This window comes from Ochotona curzoniae, unplaced genomic scaffold (assembly GCF_017591425.1).
Source record: "Ochotona curzoniae isolate NIBS_2020 unplaced genomic scaffold, NIBS_Ocur_1.0 scaffold_3208, whole genome shotgun sequence".
Lineage (NCBI taxonomy): Eukaryota > Metazoa > Chordata > Mammalia > Lagomorpha > Ochotonidae > Ochotona > Ochotona curzoniae.
In genome coordinates, this window is record NW_024467106.1 from 26,749,321 (window position 1) to 26,769,381 (window position 20,061).

Consider the following 20,061-nt stretch of genomic DNA (forward strand, 5'->3'; position numbering starts at 1 on the left):
GTTGGGTTGTGCTGGGCTTCAAAGCCCACTGACATTTATGAAAGCTGAATGGGATGTGAGATAGACTGGACAAGTCTGGCGTACATACTGGCAAACACAGTAACCAGAGTTGGGAGCAGGCCTAGTGAGCGTTATACCGACCAGACCACAGCTCCCACTGATATACAAGAGGGCTGAATGTGGTGAGCAGGGTTGGCCTGGGCTGCAGCATCCATTGGTTTACATAAGAGATGTGCCGGAGACAGAAATGACCCAGCAATTGCAACTACCAATGTGTATGCAGGTTTATGTGGGTGATGGACAGAGCTGGAACCTACACTGGCAAGCAAACACAAGACTCAAAGACTCAGGTCTGGGATCACCTCAGCAAGGTTTCTGTGGGTATCCTCCCAACTGAACTGCTGGACTCAGAACTCCAAGCACAGGGAGAAATGCAAGATCTATGGTCTGATATTGGAGTGCATTTGTCAGAATTGAGTCTTCACAGTGGCTTAGCTAGAGTAGTAGATGGCAAACCCAGATGCACATGGAGGATATGGCAGTCCATTGGAGCCTGTAGAGGACACCTGGAACCATAGCAGGGGAAGGAGGGCAGAACAAATTGCTCAGCTACCCCAGTGAGGCATTGACAGCAAATATCTGGGCTAACAGACTCTAAGGTGCAATGTCAGCTAATGAACCGTGGAAGGATTTACTCATCTTTGGATCAGCAAGATCGACAGCATTTCAAAACTATTAAAACCACTTAAGCAGAACTCCTGGAGCATGCTCCACATCAGGGACTCTGAGATGACATGAGGTAGCCATTCCCCATCCCTGGGTACAGAGGCGGTTGAGAGACTGGGAGCAGTTTCTCCCCTTATCTTTCCTCTTTCCCTGGGTACAGGAATAAGAAAAAGAAAATTTGGAAACAATGGCCTTACTCACTTTTCCTAATCCTCTACTCTTCCCATCCTAATCAACTATGTAAACATCATTAAAAATAAAAGTTAAAAAAATACTATTGTAAGGTTCATACCCTGCATATAATCGAGACCTAGAAGGAAATACCAGCACTGAATATTTGTATTAGAATAGAAGAATGGTTTCAAATAAATGATACAAACTTCCACCTTTGGACAATAATAAAGAATGAGTTTAATCGAAAACAAGAAGAAAAACATAATGGACAGAGATAAATAACATTAAAATAGAGATTAAGACAGAGATAAATAACATTAAAATCAGAAAGACAATATAGAAGACTCAGTGAAGCTAATTTGAGACAATAAAACAGATAAATCTGCACCAGACTGATCACTTAAGGCAAAACAGACACATATTTCTAATATCAGGAATGAAAGAGGGATTATCAGTACAGAGCCTGCAGACACTAAAAGCAAAATAATAAACAACATGTTTATACCCAAAAATTTGTAACTTAACTGGATTCATTCCTTGGAAGATATGATCCTTCAAAGTCCACTTGAGATACAGACACTCTGAATAAGACTTGCAGTAGGTAAAATCCTAAGGTGTTACCCTGCATATGCACTCCCATTACACACTCATGATTCTCTCCTCTTGGAAATAGGCAGGGTCTATGAATATGATAAAATGTCACATCCATGACTAGGTTCTTTTGTGTGCAGGCATGAAGGGGCTGCATGTGTAATTCAGGTCCTTAATCATTTAACTTCACTTAATCAGAAAAGAGATAAGCTTGGATTATTTGCCTTAATCAGGCGAGTCTTTAAAAAAAGGATGTAGAGGTCAAAGATGGCAGAAGTTGGAAAGATTTGAAGCAGCAGAGTTTCCTGGTAGTGTTGGAGAAGCAGGCTTTTACAAGCAAAGAATTCAACAATCAAGATTTAAATTTTCAGGCCTGGCAGCGTGGCCTAGCGGCTAAAGTCCTCACCTTGAACGTGCCAGGATCTGATATGGGCACCAGTTCTAATCCCAGCAGCTCCACTTCCCATCCAGCTCCCTGCTTGTGGCCTGGGAAAGCAGTCGAGGATGGCCCAATGTTTTGGGACCCTGCACCCGTGTGGGAGACCTGGAGGAGGTTCCTGGCTCCTGGCTCTGGATCGGCACAGCACTAGCCGTTGGGTTTACTTGGGGAGTGAATCATGGGACGGAAGATCTTTCTCTCTATCTTTCTCCTCTCTGTATATCTGACTTTGTAACAAAAATAAATAAATCTCTATTAAAAAAAGATTTAAATTTTTACTAAGAAAAAAAAAATTCACTTAACACAATAAAAGTCTTTTTTAAAAAAAAAGCTACAAGAAAAACAAATTCTGCCAACATATACTTGTAATAGAAGCCAGAACGGGGAGATCTCAGGCCTGGGTCAGACTTTGATTCATGAGAGCCTTAGCAAAAGTCACAGCTGAGCCATGTCCAGAGAGTGTGAGGTAATAAATACTTATTATCTTAGGACAAGTTTGTGCTAATTTGCTACACAGCAATAGAAAATTAGTGTACTACCACTATTACATCAAAGTCATGGTTAATCTTGCCTACAAAATACTACTAAGAACAACGTGTTGACAAATTTCCAGAAGCAATTTTTGTAGAAATGAACATGTGGGCTTAAAGTTGTTGAGAAAGCAAGAGAAGAAGAAATGATTTTGAAAAAAGAAGAATAAAGTGGAAAGATTCACACTGTCTTCAAGACATAGCAGAAGACAATAACACAATAACAAAGCCAGTGTGACACAGATCCACAGACACATGACCAGTTAACTTTTAACAAAGGTACAAAGGCAAACTAATAGATTGTCTTTTAAACAATCAATGCTGAAAATTTTGAGATTCATATGCAGAAACGAAAAACAACCCTTCACTCCTCAACCTAACTTTTGCATCTGTTTTAGTTCTGGTTGCTATCATAAAGTACCACTGACTCACAAACAGAAACTTACTTCTCCCAGTCCTGGAGGCTGTAAACTTGAGATCAGGGTACCAGCACAACCATGTTCCAGTGAGGACCTGCTTCCAGGCTGCAGGCTGCCAACTTGTAGTTACTACAGCCTCACGTGGTGGAAAAAGAGGGATAGGAACATTTCTGGGACGCCTTTCACAGGGCTAATTCACTAGGGTTCAATCTGTGTGACCTAAACTTCATTTCTAAGGTCCAACCTCCTCCTATTACCCCAATAGGGACTAGGATTTCAAGTAGGAAATTGTGTGTGGAGGGAATAAAAATATTTAGCCCAGGATAGAGCACTATATTCATATATTTAAAACTTAACTTACAGAGGTTATAAACTTAAATGTAAGATCTGTAACTACATAACCTTTTAGAAGCAAAAGAAGGGGGAAACTATTTGTGACCATGGATCAAAGATTTCTTAAAATACCAAGTAACAATCCATAAAAAAATAAATTTGATTTTACTCATATTAAATTTGAAAACCATTGTTAAGGAAATAAAAAGATATGCCACAAACTGAGAGAAAATATTTGCAAAACACATAATCTGATAAAGCCTTCTATTGATAATAAATATAAAACTTGTAAAACTGAATAATAAAAAGACATAATAAACAATAATAAAAGAACAGATAATGAAATTAAAAGATAGGCAAAAGGGTTGAATAGACTTTTCATCAAATAAGCATATGAAAAGATGTTCAACATCATTAACACACAAGGAATTATGAATTCAACCCACAATGTGATACTACTACACATCTGTTTACAATGGCTGAAATGAAAACAAAACCAAAAGCAAATCTGAGGATGCCAAATGCCGAAGAGGATATAGAACAACTAGAACACTGAGCCACAGTTGGTATGAATGCATACTGGTACAGCCATTATGAAAACGGCCAGTTTATTTTTAACTTAAACATGCATTTATCACGTGGCATAATATCTCTTGCCTAACTTACTTTGACAAATAAAAGCAGGAATACTTGTTAATGTAAAAATCTGTGTGCATATATTTATGACAACTTTATTCAAAACTGTTGAATCTGTCAACAATTATCCTTTAACTGCAAAATGAGAGAACTAACAATAGTGTATCAATACAATAGAATACTGTTCAACAACAAAAAGTAATGAATTCCTGATCCATTCAACATTATGGAAAAATCTCAAATGCTGTATGCTGAGATATGAAAGAACTCAGTCTCGAAGAATACATAATTATACAATGGTTCAATTAGCTAAATCCTCATCTTTCTAGCACCAGGATCCCACATTGGTTCATGTTCCAGCTGCTCCACTTCCCACCCAGCTCTCTGTTTATGGCCAGGAAAGCAGTGGAGAATGACCTTGGGACCCTGCACCCGTGTAAGAGACCTGGAAGAAGGCCCCAGCTTTTGGCTTTAGATCAGCTCAGCTCTGGCAGCTGCAGCCATTTGGGAAGTGAACCAGCAGACAGAAGATCTTTCTGTTCTCCTCTCTGCCTTTCCAACAAAAAAATAAAAAGAGAGAGAAAGAGAGTACATATCGTTCTTTTACACAGCAGTCTAGAAAATGTGTAACTAGTAAGAAAGGAATTATCTAAAAAGTGGCATAGGAAATTGTTCAATATCTTAATTGTGATGGTGATTACATGATAATATATGTTAAAATTTGAAAACATCCCATGCACTAAAAAGAGAGAACTTTGTCATAGAATTCTGCAACAGCCTTTACTTAAAAACAACACAAGATCCCACGACCCTTGCTATTCTCTTTAAATGAAAAAACTGCTACTTTCATTAGTAAATAATGATGAGACAATCCTATACTACACTGAAGGTAATTACACATGAATTGAGCAAGAGGGAAACCAACTGCTACTAACACGAAGTCTAAACTTTTACTAACAGAGCAAGCAAACTGATCAAATGAAATGTTACCTTTGGGGAAATGGAAACTGTAAATAAAGAAAGAGAACGTATCACACATTTGCCTGGGATGCTCTGTGCCTGATCTATATTATTTTTTCTGTTTCACATAGTTTGGCCTTTTTTTTTTCCCACTCTGGGAAATACTGAGAGCCAAAACGACTATAGTTCCTCAGACAATTTATTCGGCTAACTCACAAGGGCTTGCCATAACTATGGAAGATTCCAAAGATTCTTTTATTCATCTAAGCACAATTTTTAAACAGCATTAAGAAGTAGTACAGGTAGGACATGTTCTTTTCTTTTTTTTATCATTTCAAGGATGTTTGGAGTTAGATAATTATAAATAAGATACTGCAATATGGCTAGTCTCTGGCTGTCTTTGATGATTCAAGTGCACTCTCTACTTACGCTTTCTTTGTTAATGTTAAGATAACAGCAGCTGATATTAGCCCAAGCTGCAGCTATCATATCATAATTTTTCTCAAGTGCAGGGTTTTTCCTTGGAAGAGCCCTAGTAAAGGAGAAGATGTAGAAGTGTAGTCACAATAGGAAGTGCTGAGGAACAGAGGCAGCCTTCCCTCCTGGAATAATCTTAACTGATGGGCTCCTCAGGGCCTAAGAGAAAGGTCAGCACTTGAGGTTAACAGTAACTCTCCCATCCAGCACAGAAAGCTTCAAGCCTTCTCCTCAATCTGACACATTTTGCTTTTATGTAACAGGTATCTATAGTGTCCAAAAAAAGGATTTCATTAAGTTACACAGTTACTATTTAATATGCACACAAGGCAAAATTTGTCTGCTTCAAGATATTTAAAGTACATATTTCCTATCCATGACTAATAAAAGCATTCAGCATCCCATTCTAAGTAATTCTGGATAGATGTGCCTTCCTGGTTAGTTTCTGAGAAGTAACAGTACCGTTAGATTTGGTGCTACTTCAATAAAAGAGAATAACCAAGTTAGGTCCAGGGCTTTATCTACCTACCCTTAACCCTTCCAGATAACATTTCAGCTACTAGCATGCCAATCTAGACCATAACTTATTTTTATGATCAAATAAATGATTTATTGCTTGGGAGTATTTGGTAATAGTAACATGTTGTACAAATGCAGGGCTTATGTAAATTAATATTCACTGGTCAGCAGTGCACTTAAATTTACATTCCTGTCAGGAACAGTCAGTACAGGAAGCAGCTGGCCAATGTACTGGGCTGTTTTAATTATTTTGGCAACTGTGGAGATGGCCTCTAATCCATGACTAATTGGCACTTACTCAACTGGGGCTGGCATTCTGCACATGCCCTCCCTACACACAGCTCAGAGAGCTGGGATGGACCAATGAGGGAAGACGCTGCTCAGACACATTCAGTTATTTTAAGACTAGCTGAAGCAGTAGAGTATGTACGATTAAGGGATGGCATATGCAAAAATCAGAGATGCAAGGCAAGCAGTTAGAGGAAATCATGGCCACCTGCAGAACAGTAGCTCCAGTCTACACAGTTGTTAGAGGATCACACAATTCATCACAAATAAGTGGAGTATTCTCTTAATTGCTTATTCTATCACCTTTGTGTGGACCAAGAATAGTTTATTTCATCAGCCTGACCCACATCTTATACTACACTTTACATACTGTCACAATCCTGGGAAGGCATTTGTAATGTCATTTTAAAAATATTTGCTTATTGTTACACAAAGACAATACATGAACAACGGCAAGAATAAGGGATTCATCATCAAATAACTTGGTTTGAATCTTACTTAACTTTGTCAACTTTTAGCTGTTTATAGAATTAATTTCTCTCAGTGTCCTAACATACAACACAAGAATAATAACATGAGACATTTTTAAGTCTTTTCTCATTAAAATTGTTACAAATATATAAAACATTAACATTCTTTGTTATTCAGAACTAATAATATCTATTGGATCTGACATTAAATCTTTGTATTATATGTATTCATAAAAACTATGGCAGCTATATTATTATGTCACAATTTTAAAATATTTGAAAACTTCATGTTAATATTACAAGATTTTTTAATAGTTCCATGTATTGTGTTTAAGCTTATACAATTTTTTTTATTAGAGAAGGAATTTATATCCTTTACTAAATTACCAAAAGTCTGTAACACAAAAAGGTTAAGAAAATTCTAAAACAGATAAAGGCTTAGTTCTTCAAGCCAAGGTTCAAATCTAACTTTTCTTATAGTTTCTTATAATTTTCATTCTTATAGTTTTCATTCCCTATTTATTCATACATATGGAAGTGTATGTGTTCTGGATAGAACCATACATGCATCCATACACTGAGATACCACAGTCAAGTTTCTTGGCTTCAATCTAACTTCTGCTACTTATTAAACAAGTTACTTAATCTCTCTATACCTCAGTTTGATAACTTTCAAAATGAAGGCAAGAAGAGTATGTAATATTCTGAGTTATTTCACCATTCAATAAGCTTGTGAGTTACAAAACACTGATACAGTGGCTGGAACATAAGCAATCTTAACAAAGAATGAATGCTGGCTCACTTCATTATTTCTACTAGGATGGATGCAGTCTCTTGGCATCCATATAAAATTTGTTCCAGGAATGTCTTCAGATACCAAAGTCCACAGATGGTCAAGTCTTTTAAATGAAATGGAATATTATTTTTGTATAATCTAATCATACTTCAAGTGATCTCCAGATTACTTATAGTACCAAATCCTATGAAAACACTACAAAAATAGTTGTTATACCACACTGTTCAGGAAATCAAGACAAGGAAAATCCCTGTATATTGCAAAGCACAGAAATAATTTCACTTTCTGAATATATTCAAGCCTTGGTTGGTTGAAACTGTGCATATGCAGCCCATGGATGCACATAGTAAACTATACTTATAAACATATATGTACATTTATATACATACACACATATATATGCATGTAAGAAGTTATAAAATATTACTTAATGATCCTAACCTTTAAGATTAAGGCTGAGATAAAGGCACTGAAACAGCTCCTCTATTTTGTTACTTTTTGGCACTTTGTCATATTTAACTACCAGGTTGGAGATATTAAGAATAAGGAGAGAGGGCACAGTGTGGTAGCCTAGTGGCTAAAGCCCTCGCCTTGCATGTACCAGAATCTGACATGGGCACCACCAGTTCTAATTCCAGCGGGTCACTTTCCATACTTGTTGTTCCCATACTTCCCTGCTTGTTGCCTGTGAAAGCAGTAGAGGACAACTTAAAGCCTTGAGACCCTGCACCCATGTGGGAGACCAGAAGAGGCTCCGGGCTCCTGGCTTCGGATTGGCTCAGCTCTAGCCATTGCGTCTGTTTGGGGAGTGAACCAGCAGACAGAAGATCTTCCTCTCTGTCTCTCCTTCTCTCTGTATATCTAACTTTCCAATAAAAACAAATAAAGCTTTAAAAAAAGGAGAGAAGCACTGGCCTAGTTGGTATCCTGTGTTCCACACTAGCATGCCTTGGCTCAAATCTCTGCTTCAGTTCCTATTTGAGCTTCTCTCTAATCAGACCCTGAGATGCAGCAACTAATGGCTCAAGTAATTGGGTCCCTGTCACCTATTTGAGAGAATTGGATTGGCTCTTGATTCTTGGCTCTCGGTTCTGTCACTGACCCAGTCCTGGTCACTGCAGGCATGTGGAGAGCAAACCAGTGGATGGCAGCTCTAGCTGTTTCTACGTGTTCATGCCTATCACATAAAAACAAATAAGCTTTAATTATCCCAAAGCAAAATTTAAACCCCCCAAAACAAGCAAACAAGAGGAAATGCTTGCTCAAAGTCATGGTGGAATGAGAATGGTGCTTCCTGGTCACTATGCCACTGCAAACAACCTCATCAACATCAATTGTTATACACTGTGTGTGTATGTGTATATATATATATATATATATATGTATATATATATAACAAAATAATTTTTATATTGTGTGTGCATATATATATATATATACACACACACACATATATATACACACACAATATAAAAATTATTTTGTTTGGCTTTCCCCCCAAAATTCCTAGTATTGATAATTGTAACCTTAACTATTTTTTAAGACATTTCTGAAATTACAGAAAGACTTAATTATTTTACTCTAAGTCTAACCTGATAAAACAGTAACAGAGTACTATTCATCATACTGCTGGATGTCTCACAGCCATTTCCTCATTTAGTCTCAAACAAGTGAAGTATTGCTAACTTATCATATACAGAGGAGGAAACCGAGGCTTCAAAAGATTCAATGGTTTAGTCAAGATAATACATTTAATCGTTGATGAAGTTACAGTTCAAAATCTAGGTTTATCTGATTAAAATTCATTCTCTTGATGGGCATTTATGATGCCCAAATCCTATACTGGAGCAGCTGGGTTTGACATCAGGCTCCAGCTTCTGATTCCAGGTTCCTACTGACTACAGAACCTTAGAAGCAGTGGCAGAGACCCAAGTGACTAGTTTCCTGTCACCTACATGCTAGACCTGGATTACCTTCTCACTTCTTGATCTCTGGCTTCTGCAACTAGCTGGCCCTTTGTGTGGCATTTGGGGGGATGAACCAGGAAAAGGAAATGTTCTTTCTCTCTCTCAGCTAAAATAATGGGTTTAAAATTCATACCTTTTTAAAAAAGGTTTATTTATTTTTATTGGAAAGGCAGATTTACAAAGAGGAGAGACAGACAGATCTTCTGTCTACTGATTCACTTCCCAAGTGGCTACAATGGTTGGAGCTGAACCAATCCGAAGCCAGGAGCAAGGAGCTTCTTTAGTGTCTCCCAAGTGAGTGCAGGGTCCCAGGTCACAAGTACGGAGCTGGATGGGAAGTGAAGCAGCCAGGACATGAACCAGTGCCCATATGGGATCCCAGCATGTATAAGAGAGGATTTAGCTGCTGGGCTATTGTGTCAGGCCCTATAACATTTCTATTATACTACAATGGACAATATTAAATGAACTTACTTTATTGTATTGTCAATTATATTTCCAGTGAATTCACATTAAATGAGTTGCTTGTTAATAGAAGAATCACATATCTAGTAAATGACCACAGCAGACAAAGATGAATATGTCTGTGTATATATTTATACATTTATGGCCTTGCCCTAACACATCTGAATTTAGGAAGCAGCAGGTTATGTCAAGACATTAATTCTTTGTATTAAGAATTGCTACTGAAATGATGTTTCATTCAAAGAAGGTTGCTTTAGTGGCCCTGCAGGACAATGGACAGCACAGAAAGTGTTCGATTTAATTAGTTTTGTATGTAGAAAGAGACACTCATCTGTTTCCATGGAGCCAAACACATCACTGACATACTTCTCCATGGAAACAGAGAAGGGAAAACAGAAAATGCGAAAGTGAATGAATTCAGTGAGCAGTTGATAAACAAAGAATTAAGAAAAAAATTCATCTGTAGTACTATGTTACTTGTTTAGAAAAGGGAAGCTGAATATATTTGGACATTATCAAATAAATACTACATAAAAGGATATTAAAATACTCTGAAATTTAACATGACATGGTTCCTATTTTGGTAGGAACTAGGAAATACCATAGACCAAAGGTTTTATTGTCATGCACATGAGACATAATGACACAATTCTTACAACATGATCCGTGTTACCAATAGTTATAATGAGTCAGGCATTCCTTAGGCAAGATGGTAGAAAACATAGGGAACCAAAGTGTGAATACTTTTATCACCTCTGTACTGGTTTCACATCATGACTGGTTTTTAATTTATCTGGATTATTCTCTTTAGGAGAATAAAAGAAAGGTCTGAGGTTTTATGAAGAACACATTAGTTAATTTGTATGACTAAACTGGGATGAAATTTTTTATTTTCTGTTTGAGAGGCAAATGCACATACACAAAGACAGAAAGAGACAGACATAGAGAGTGCCTCTACTTGCCAGTTCTCTCCTCAAATGCCTGCAACAGTTAGGGCTGGGCTGGGGCCAGAGCGAGGGATTAAGAGCCAGGAATCAGAAGCTAGGAATCAGGAGCCAGGAGCTCAAAGTCTCCCCAAAGGGGGCAGGAATTCAATTATACAACCTCAGCCTACTGCCTTCCAGCGTCTTCATTGGCAGGATGCTGAAACTGGGAGCCACAATGAGAAATTCTACCTAGGTAGTCCACTGTGGAACGTCATGTCTTAATGACAGCTGCTGAGACAGATGCTCGCCCCTGGGATAAACATTTTTATTTTTGTTTTTAAAAACTATTTATTTATTTTTATTGGAAAGGCAGATTTACAGAGAGAAGGAGAGACAGGGAGAAAAAGCTTCCATCTGCTGGTTCACTTCCCAAATGGCCACAATGGCTAGAACTGAGCCAATCTGAAACCAGGAGTCAGGAGGCTTTACTGGGTTTCCCAGGTAGCTACAGAGCTCCAAAGCTTTAGGCTATTCTCCACTTCCTTCCCAGGCCACAAGGCAGGGAGCTGCATGGGAAGTGGAGCAGCCAGGACATAAACTGGCAGTCATATGGAATCCTGACACTTGCAGGAAGAGGATTAACCACTGAGCCACCATACCAGCCCCAGATAAGCATTTTTAATTTATAACACACTGCACATGCTTTGAAGGTTATATTTTTCATTGAAATAATACAAATTTCATTTTATATGGTACCTTTTCTTAAGTCATTTTGACTTAAACTTTTTTTCCTTATGGAATTTAGTCTCTACCCACCTCTTAATTCAAGTCCCTTCACCTCAGTCCATTTTTAGAACTAGCCCTCAGAATAATTACAGAGTACCTGAGAGGAAAGATACTTAAGGAATGAATTTTAGAATTTAAGAGTTACATTCAATTTAAGAATTATAGCTCTACTTCAAATTCTTACCTCGGTGGGTGGGTAGGAAACTCAGAATAAACAGCAACGAAAAAAAAAAAGAATGAGTATTATATGTATTGATTCATTCAATGGATATTTCTCTGTCTACTATGTCCCAAGTATTGCACTAGATTTTGTGGAAATAGTGATGAACTAAACAGATTTAGTGTACCCTCATAGAAGCCAGACTTATAAGGAAACAAACATTTAAAAAAGCAAATATAAATAATCATAATCTGACACAAGGAATATGAAAAAAATTACTAAGTGCCAAGAGAAAACACAATGATCATATTTAATTGGGATTAGACGGTTAAGCATGTCTTTCTATTTTGTCTTTTTTTTTCCTGAAACATTCATTTATTTTTAATTGATTTATTTTCAGCAGATTTTACAAAGAGTGAAGGACAGACAGTTCTTCCATTCAAAGATTCACTCCTCAAATAGCCACTAGAGCCAGAGCTGAGCCGTTCTGAGTTGGGAGCCATAAGTTTCCTCTGGGTCTCCTACTTGGGTACAGGAACCCAAAGACTTGGGCCATCCTCTTCTGCTTTTTCAGGACATAAGCAGGTAGCTGGATGAGAAGTGGAGTGGCCAGAGCATGAATTGGTTCCCATAAGAGATGCCAGTGCTAGTTGGTGGAGGATTAGCCTACAATGCCAGTCACTGAAATAGTTATCTTAAAGTTTAGATAAAGGACAATTTAGAATCAAAGAATGAGGAGAACAAAAGTCTGGCAAAAGCACTGAGAAAAAGGCCGGTTTAGCATTTTAAACAAGGTTTTTCTCACTCCCTGCCTAAAAAATCTTGGTTTTGGTGACAGAATGTGGTAATTGGCCCCCATTCAGTGTCTCATTTTTTCTTTTCCCCTAAGAAACTGACATCGTGAATTTTAATTGGACATGACACCATACAGAGAGACTTTTTAAAGTCTTTTTTTGTCCTAGGTGTTGCTCTGTGTATAAATATCATCTACCTCTTTAATGATAAATTGTATTCTCCGCTTTTTTTCCCAATGATTTTCTTCTGTTTTAATTTTTTTTTCATTAAAAAAAATTTTATTTTTGATGATGTTTATAGTTGATCATGATAGAAAGTGTTGAGGATGAGGGGAAAGTAGGTAAAACCATTGTTTATACATTTTCTTTCTCCTCTTCCTGTATCTGGGGGAGAGGGGCTTACAATGGGAGAAACGACACCCAGCCTCCCAACTGCCTCAGTACCCAGGGATGGAGAGTGGCCCACCCAATGTCATCCTAGGGTCCCCAATGTGGAGTATGTTCCAAGGGTTCTGCTCAAGTGGTCTTGATAGTTCTGAGATTTTGTTTATATTGCCGCTCCAAGGATAAGGAAATCCTTCCAAGGTCAACTGGCTGACATAGTCCACCCTAGTCTCCATTCACCCAGAAATTTGTTGTCAAGCTTCACTGGGGTACTTGATCAATTAGTTCTGCCATTCTTCATCAAACCAATGGGTGCTGCAGCCCAGCCCAACACTGCCCACAACACACTTGGCCCTTGTGCACACCAGTGGAAGCTGTAGTCCAGTAAGAGTGACCCCCCAATATCTCCACTGAACAAGCCCCAGATCTGGTTCCTGGGCCTGCCAGCATGTGCAGTGGAATGGTCTAGTCTGTTCAACATCCCATTCAGATCTTGTACACATCACTGAGCACCGAAGCCTAATTCAACCCAATCAACTTTACCCTCCAGCCCATACTCATGCCAGTGGGCGCCACCACCTGTCCAGCCAGGCCCACCTCCAGTCCCGGCAAGTACTGTAACCTGGCCTGGGCTGCTCCCTGTCTTGGTTCTTATGCTCACCTATAGGGACTGCACTCTCACAAAGGAGTTCCCCAAACTCCTCTATTGAGTCTCCTCCTAGAGGCAAATCTCGCGCATACTGGTGGGTCCTCAGCCCAGACTGACTTATCTACCTCCTGTCCTGGTAGGAACAGTTGCCTTGCCCACATCCAGTCCAGTTGTTACTGTTGGTCGTTAAAGCTCAGCCACATCTCCCAATGATTTTCTTTCCCTATGACTACAACAAATGTGTCTTCCTTTGAGCCAGAGATGGAAGTCACATGTTTAGACTGGCAGTCAAGCCCTGGCAGCATCACTGGCTGATTCTGTCAAGCAGAGATGTCTACCTTCCACAGACTGCTCACAGACATTTGTGCTATTATGAGAATCAAATATACTTCCAACTTATTTAAGTCATGGCTATAGTCCATTAATATTATCAATATATGAATCTGCTGTGAGGACAAGATGAAATATGGCAAAACCCAGAAAGTGATGAAGAATGCAGAAGGAATTTGCAAATAATGAAGCCAACAGAACATGTTTAACTGTTGATGGGAAGAATTTAGAATAGTGAAAGAGGTTAAAAATTGAAAAAAGAAAGGAAGCCATGGAGAAGGGTTTTTTAGCAGATAGACAGTGTGTGTAAGGGGAGGAAGAGGGGAGCGGGACTAAGGAATCTTTTTGTTCTTGAGGGCCATTCGGATATTTATAACATAACACCATTTATAGGCCATAAAAATAGTCAATCTAATGATTTGTCTATCTATAGACATTTTTTAACTGAATTTTGAGTCCTGCTTGCAGTTCCTTTGGCAGAGCCAGACTGAATGATCTCACTGGCCTTCCATGTATCTCACCCTTGCTTTAGAGCACTTGTGGAAAAGCTGACTTTTGCTATAAAGGGATGTGTTTGCTCTATCAGGAAAAGCACAGAATGCAGATGTAGGTAGATTTGTTGGTATCCTGATTACAGCTGAGGTTGTCTACTTCAAGGTTTTCATGTTCCCCAGGAAGCACAGAGCATTACCTGAGACCACAGGGAGAGGGCATGGGCAGTTAGTGGTTTCAGATGAGGGGGAATTTACCAACTGTGCAGCACGGACAAAAAAGGTAAAATGAGCAGAAAGTGCTGAGTGCCTGCTTCCAAAGGGTTATCATGAAACTGGGATGCTATCATCTTCCACTGTGTTTAACAGTTCACAGATAACCAGGAGTAGGTTAAATCCTTCCAGAGTTGGGAATGCAATTGCCAGGTTTAACAGAACATAAGAAAAAAAGAGAAAACTTGCAAGAGAAGGATTTTGTTTTTGAAAGGACTTTAAAAAATTTTATTTATGGCCTAGCACGGTGGCCTAGCAGCTAAAGTTCTCACCTTGAATGTGCCAGAATCCCATACGGGTGCCGGATCTAATCCTGGCAGCTCCACTTCCCATCCAGTTCCCTGCTTGTGGCCTGGGAAAGCAGCCGAGGATGGCCAAAAGCCTTGGGACCTGCACCCACACGGAGACCCAGAAAGAAATTCCTGGCTCCTGGTTTTGGATAGGTGCAGCATCAGCCTTTGTGGTCACTTGGGAAGTGAATCAATGGACAGAAAATCTTCCTCTCTGTCTCTCCTCCTCTCTGTATATCTGACTTTGCAATAAAAATAAATAAAGCTTTAAAAAAATTTATTCATTGATTTAAAAGAGCTACAGAGAGAAAAGGAGAGAGAGAATTTTCCACCCTGGGGTTCCCTCCCCAAATGGCCACAACGGAAAGGCTACAGTCAGGGGTCAGAGCTTCATCTGGGTCTCCTACAAGTACTTGGGTCATCATCTGCTATTTTCCTAAGAGCATTAGTAGTGAACTGGGTCAGAAGTTGAGCAGCAAGGACTGAAATGGTGCCCATACGTGATTGTTGTTACAGCCAGCAGGCTAACCCCTTATGCCAAAAACAGGCCCCCAGAGAATGACTTTGTTAAAAAGAAAAAACAAAAACATTTATTTATTTGTTTATTTATTTGAGAGGCACAATAACAGAGAGACAGAAAAATGGTCTTCAGATGCCTGTGTTATTCTGGGTTGCGCCAGGTTGAAGCCAGGAGCTAGGACTTCCATTTAATTCTCCAACAGGAGTAGCAGGAACTCAAGCACTTGGATTATGATCTGTTGTCTGCCTGACGCACGAGCAGGGAGTTGGACTGGACATCAAGCAGTTAGGTCCCTGCTATGGAATGTGGATGCCAAGGCAGTGGCTTCAACTGTTTTGCCACAAGGCTCATGTCAAGAGAAAAATAATTTTTATGGAAATAGACCTGAATTGGGAGGAAAGTAAAGACAGAAGGAAACAGATGCTTTTCTAGAGAAGATAGTGGAGTAGAGGTTTTAGTAAGGCTGAAAAACAGAGGTTTCTTGCTATTAAGCGAGCTAGAAACTAAAGTCTTTGATGTAAATATAAAATTTGTGCAAATACAGATTTAAATGAATGAAATGCACATCGGTAGCTAACATGAAGGGGGAATTAATATCATTGACAGAGAAAAAATATTTACACTGAATGTATTGGGTAAAATAACTTTCTTGTTGAAAATGAATATGAGATTGTATAACAGAGAAGAAAGTAAAAGGGCAGAGGACAAAGACAAAATTCACAGTACATCAATGAAGAGAATTAATGTCTAGGTTACCCCAAGGGCAGAAGTTCCTGGAAGAACTAGAAATCAAAGATGAAAATAAATTCTAAAACAACAAGTATGAAAGTTCAACAAGTAGTTCAGACTTGACTTTGCAGACCAAATTGTCAATCATGATATCATCAGAAATTTGTTCATATAAAGATCACAATATAAAATATTTATTTTATTTAATCCTTTTGGGCCCTTTGAACATGTGGCATTTGTTCTGGAAAATTCTTAGTCATTTTGCTGTTGAACACTCTCTCTCCCCTATTCATTTTGTTCTCTCTCTTGAACTTCTCCTTTGGACTTATATATATATATATATGCATATATATATATATATATATAATTTGTGTATATAAATGGTAAGAAGATTGGATTCATATTAAATAATTAAAAAGTAATTATTGATATTTCAAGTATCTATTAAATACTAAAAGATCACTATCTACTGTTTGAATCTAGAGTTCGATTATTATTAAAATGAATTAATTTCTCTACACCTTAGTTTATATAAGGATACTTCAAAAGTTCATGGTGAAGCAAGCTGGTGGGTTCCCAGTTAAAATGTGAGTTGGGATACCAGAATCTATTTCAGAATGCCTGCATTTGAGTGCCAGCTCTTCTTCCAACTCTAGCTTCCTGCTAATACACACACAAGAAGGGCGTGATGGTTCAAGTCATTGGATTCCTTATACCCACATGGAAGACCAGAGCTGGGTTTTGAGCTCCTGGCTTCAGTTTGGCTTTAGTGGGCCTGTGAAGGGCAAACCAGCAGATTGAAAAGCTGTCTCTGTGTGTCTCTTTGCCTTTCAAGTGCAAACAAATACATACTTTTTAATAGTTCACTGGAAATTGAACTAAAAGATGTTTACTTTGGGGCAAAAAGCTTTGAAACCCATACTTTAAAAAAAAAATAATATGCATTTCTCACAAACTTTTCTAAATCATTTCTAGAGTTTTTCTTTCACACAAAAATAAACTATCCTTTCAAAAATATTTTGAGGTAGCTTTGTATATCCAGTTTCAGTACCAAATATGTAGAAATATCTTAAGTGCTGTTCACTTAAGCCTAATCTACAATTTTGTGTTTTAGGACTTAATTTCTGTTTTTGTTCAAATCTTAGCATGAAATATAAATAATATATTCTCATGATGTATGTGCCTTGTGACCTAAAAGTGAAAATAATAAGCTTGCTTCGGACAACGCATTTTCTAAGGTGTGCATTTTGCAGGGGCAGGCTTACCTGTGACGAGCCTCTGCAGAGCACTCTTATCTCCATTAACTGCAGCAGCATGGATCTGGGATGCTAAGGAGGAACCAGTGAACAGCGAGTTCTCCAACTTGCTCATAGTCCTCTCAACAATTGGGACAACCTGAAACAATGATTCAAACCATGAGCACACACAGAGGAAGCCTTTCTGAGATCTGCCTCAGTAGTTTCGTGTGGGTATGTGATAAATAGGGCTAGTGTTAATACTTGCCCAGGATTAAAAAAAAAAATCCTACAATCCTACCTCCAGAATTGGTATAACAGGACCAGAGGATGATCGCTGTGCGAGCTGATCATCTATCAAATAGGCAATCTGCACTTCTAAGACCCTTTTCAATGGTTTCCTAAGGTGGTGGGGTATGGAGATAGGCTCTAAGAGTATGCATAGAGCACACAGTGACTTAATGGTTAATCCTACTAGTATGATTCCACAAAACATTAAACATTACAACTAATATTATGAGCGAAGATGACAGGTAAGTCACATGGAAAAACAGCAACATACAAATGTAACTATTAAGTCAGAACTAACTAGATTTAAATACTAAATCAAAGTTACCTAGTTCTTCTATCAAACCCATAAAGTGACTTTTTATTTGTTCTATCCTTGGGCCATCAAAGAAATATGCTTTGCTTAAGAGCTAAGTCTTTCAATCCTTCTTGGAATACCTTATCATAAGGATTAACTATATTTCATAAAACAAAATTTCATTATCACTAGTAGTTCCACGTGGCTTACTGCAACTTTCTAGAAATGTACCAGTTGCATAAGATGATGGTATCCCTATTTCAAGGGTGTCTGAGCAGTCGAAATCATATCAGCAACAGAGGAAGAATTCAAGCACCCAATAGAAAGGAATAGTAGTTGTATCAGTGATCCTCAGCAGCCTTTCTAAACCCATGGTGCTCTATGAAAGCTCCCGCAGGATGTCTACAAGAGCCATGGAATAACACGTGTAAGGCAAGTAGGGGGTCTTGAGGATCATGGCCAACTGGAGCATGCACACTTATCTAAAGGAAGTAGTTTCAAACCAGCTCCAGTTAACTGCTGCCACAAAGGTAGACAAGTTTGATGATGTCATGCAAAAGACAAACAACGTCTCTCCAACCCCCGAGACTTCTGGGCATCTGAAATTTTTGTAAGACAAGTTCATCATGGCTGATAGGTACATGTGCTGCCACTGACAAGAAATACTGGTTCAAATTTCACCTTCCAAAGATTATATGTTCCTAATTATGGTAAAGGTCAGCTCCTCATGTCTTCAGTTGGCTGATAATTTGAGTTAATATGTTGACAGAAAATAAGATGGCTCAGGGTGTGGCGAGACCATTCTATCATGTCTGAGTTCTTCGAGTTACATGTAGGATTATATTAAAATCATTTGAAGGAAGCTACAAAACAGGTGGAGACAGAGACAATGGGAAAGAATTATACACGGGCCCAGTTGTTAATAAGAAGCAGTATGTCCTTAGATTACATTAGCTTTCTGGATTTACATAAAATACACAAAATAAAAGGGTGTATATGTTCATTTATTCAACAAGTTGAGTGCCAACTATGTGCTGTACATTGTTCTGAACCCTGAGATCTTTCATTTTAGATTGTAAGAGATCAGAATTGGGCACATTACAATCATAGAAAAATCATTTTGAAAAAGTCACTAATAACTCATGTTGGTAATATATACACTCATTTCACATCACAATTCTTAGCACTTAGTTCAACCACAGGTATACTGTTGGTGCTCAATAAATATTTGTGGAATGCAAGATCATAGGTTGTGTGCTAAGTCCAAAGGGTGAGCATGAACAAAGTTTAACTTGTTAGAACGCTGAGCTCATGAATCCACAGCGTTTTTATATTTCTCATTTCAACTACAGATGGGCTTTGTCAGAGAGGTAGATGGTTACTATAAGGATAAGAGCACTAACTTACAACCAGGAGACCCGAATAAGAATATTGGTTCTTCCACTATCAAATTTTATCACCCTGGGACAATCATTCTCTGGGATTTTTTTTTTTTCAAAGCACATGTAATATATATTTGCAACACTAATTTTCTATAAATCATTTTATAGATGACAGTCAGAACCACTTCACCAAAGTGCTACAAAAACACAAAGCTATCATCATTAATTAGTTAACAAAGCAAGCCACTGCAATAAAGCCTCAAACAATTCTAACTGTACAAAAGTAGTGGCGCTGTAGTCACACTCAGAGGCAGAGTGCTTCCGAAGAGGACTAAGAGGTTGGGTGTGACAGATGACAGAGATGAAAAATGTCAGGGATGGTGACATTTGAGAGGACGTTCCAGAAAGAGAAGGAGGGGGAAAGGTCCCCGCAGGCAGCAGGAAAGCTGAAGCAGAGGGAGCAGGAAGCCCTTCAAGAGTTTCTCCTGCGGCTGTCTTGTGGGGTCGTGGACCCGGCTGGGTGTGCACTGAAGATGCTGGAGAGCACCCTGGGGCGACTGCGCAGCCAAAGCAATGTGTCACTACCCAGTAGGAGCGATCAATAAGGAGTAGCAATCATTGTTGCCTCGGGCTTTCCAGGGGACACAGTGCTTCTCCCTCCTCACACAAGCCCTCCGGGACCCTGCGGCAGAAGTCACCGACTCGCTGAGGCTCTGAGAGGCGGCTCTCAGTAACT

General features: G+C 38.7%; 1 protein-coding gene across 1 annotated transcript in view; it reads right to left on the bottom strand.

Moving 5' to 3' along the window:
* INVS (inversin) overlaps window positions 1-20,061 on the bottom strand; it is a 153,464-nt gene that overhangs the window by 132,989 nt on the left and 414 nt on the right. The window contains exon 2 of the mRNA XM_041004286.1: window positions 17,388-17,517. Within this exon, the coding sequence (XP_040860220.1) occupies window positions 17,388-17,493 (106 nt within the window). The 5' untranslated portion in view covers window positions 17,494-17,517. The remainder of the gene's footprint in view (window positions 1-17,387; window positions 17,518-20,061) is intronic.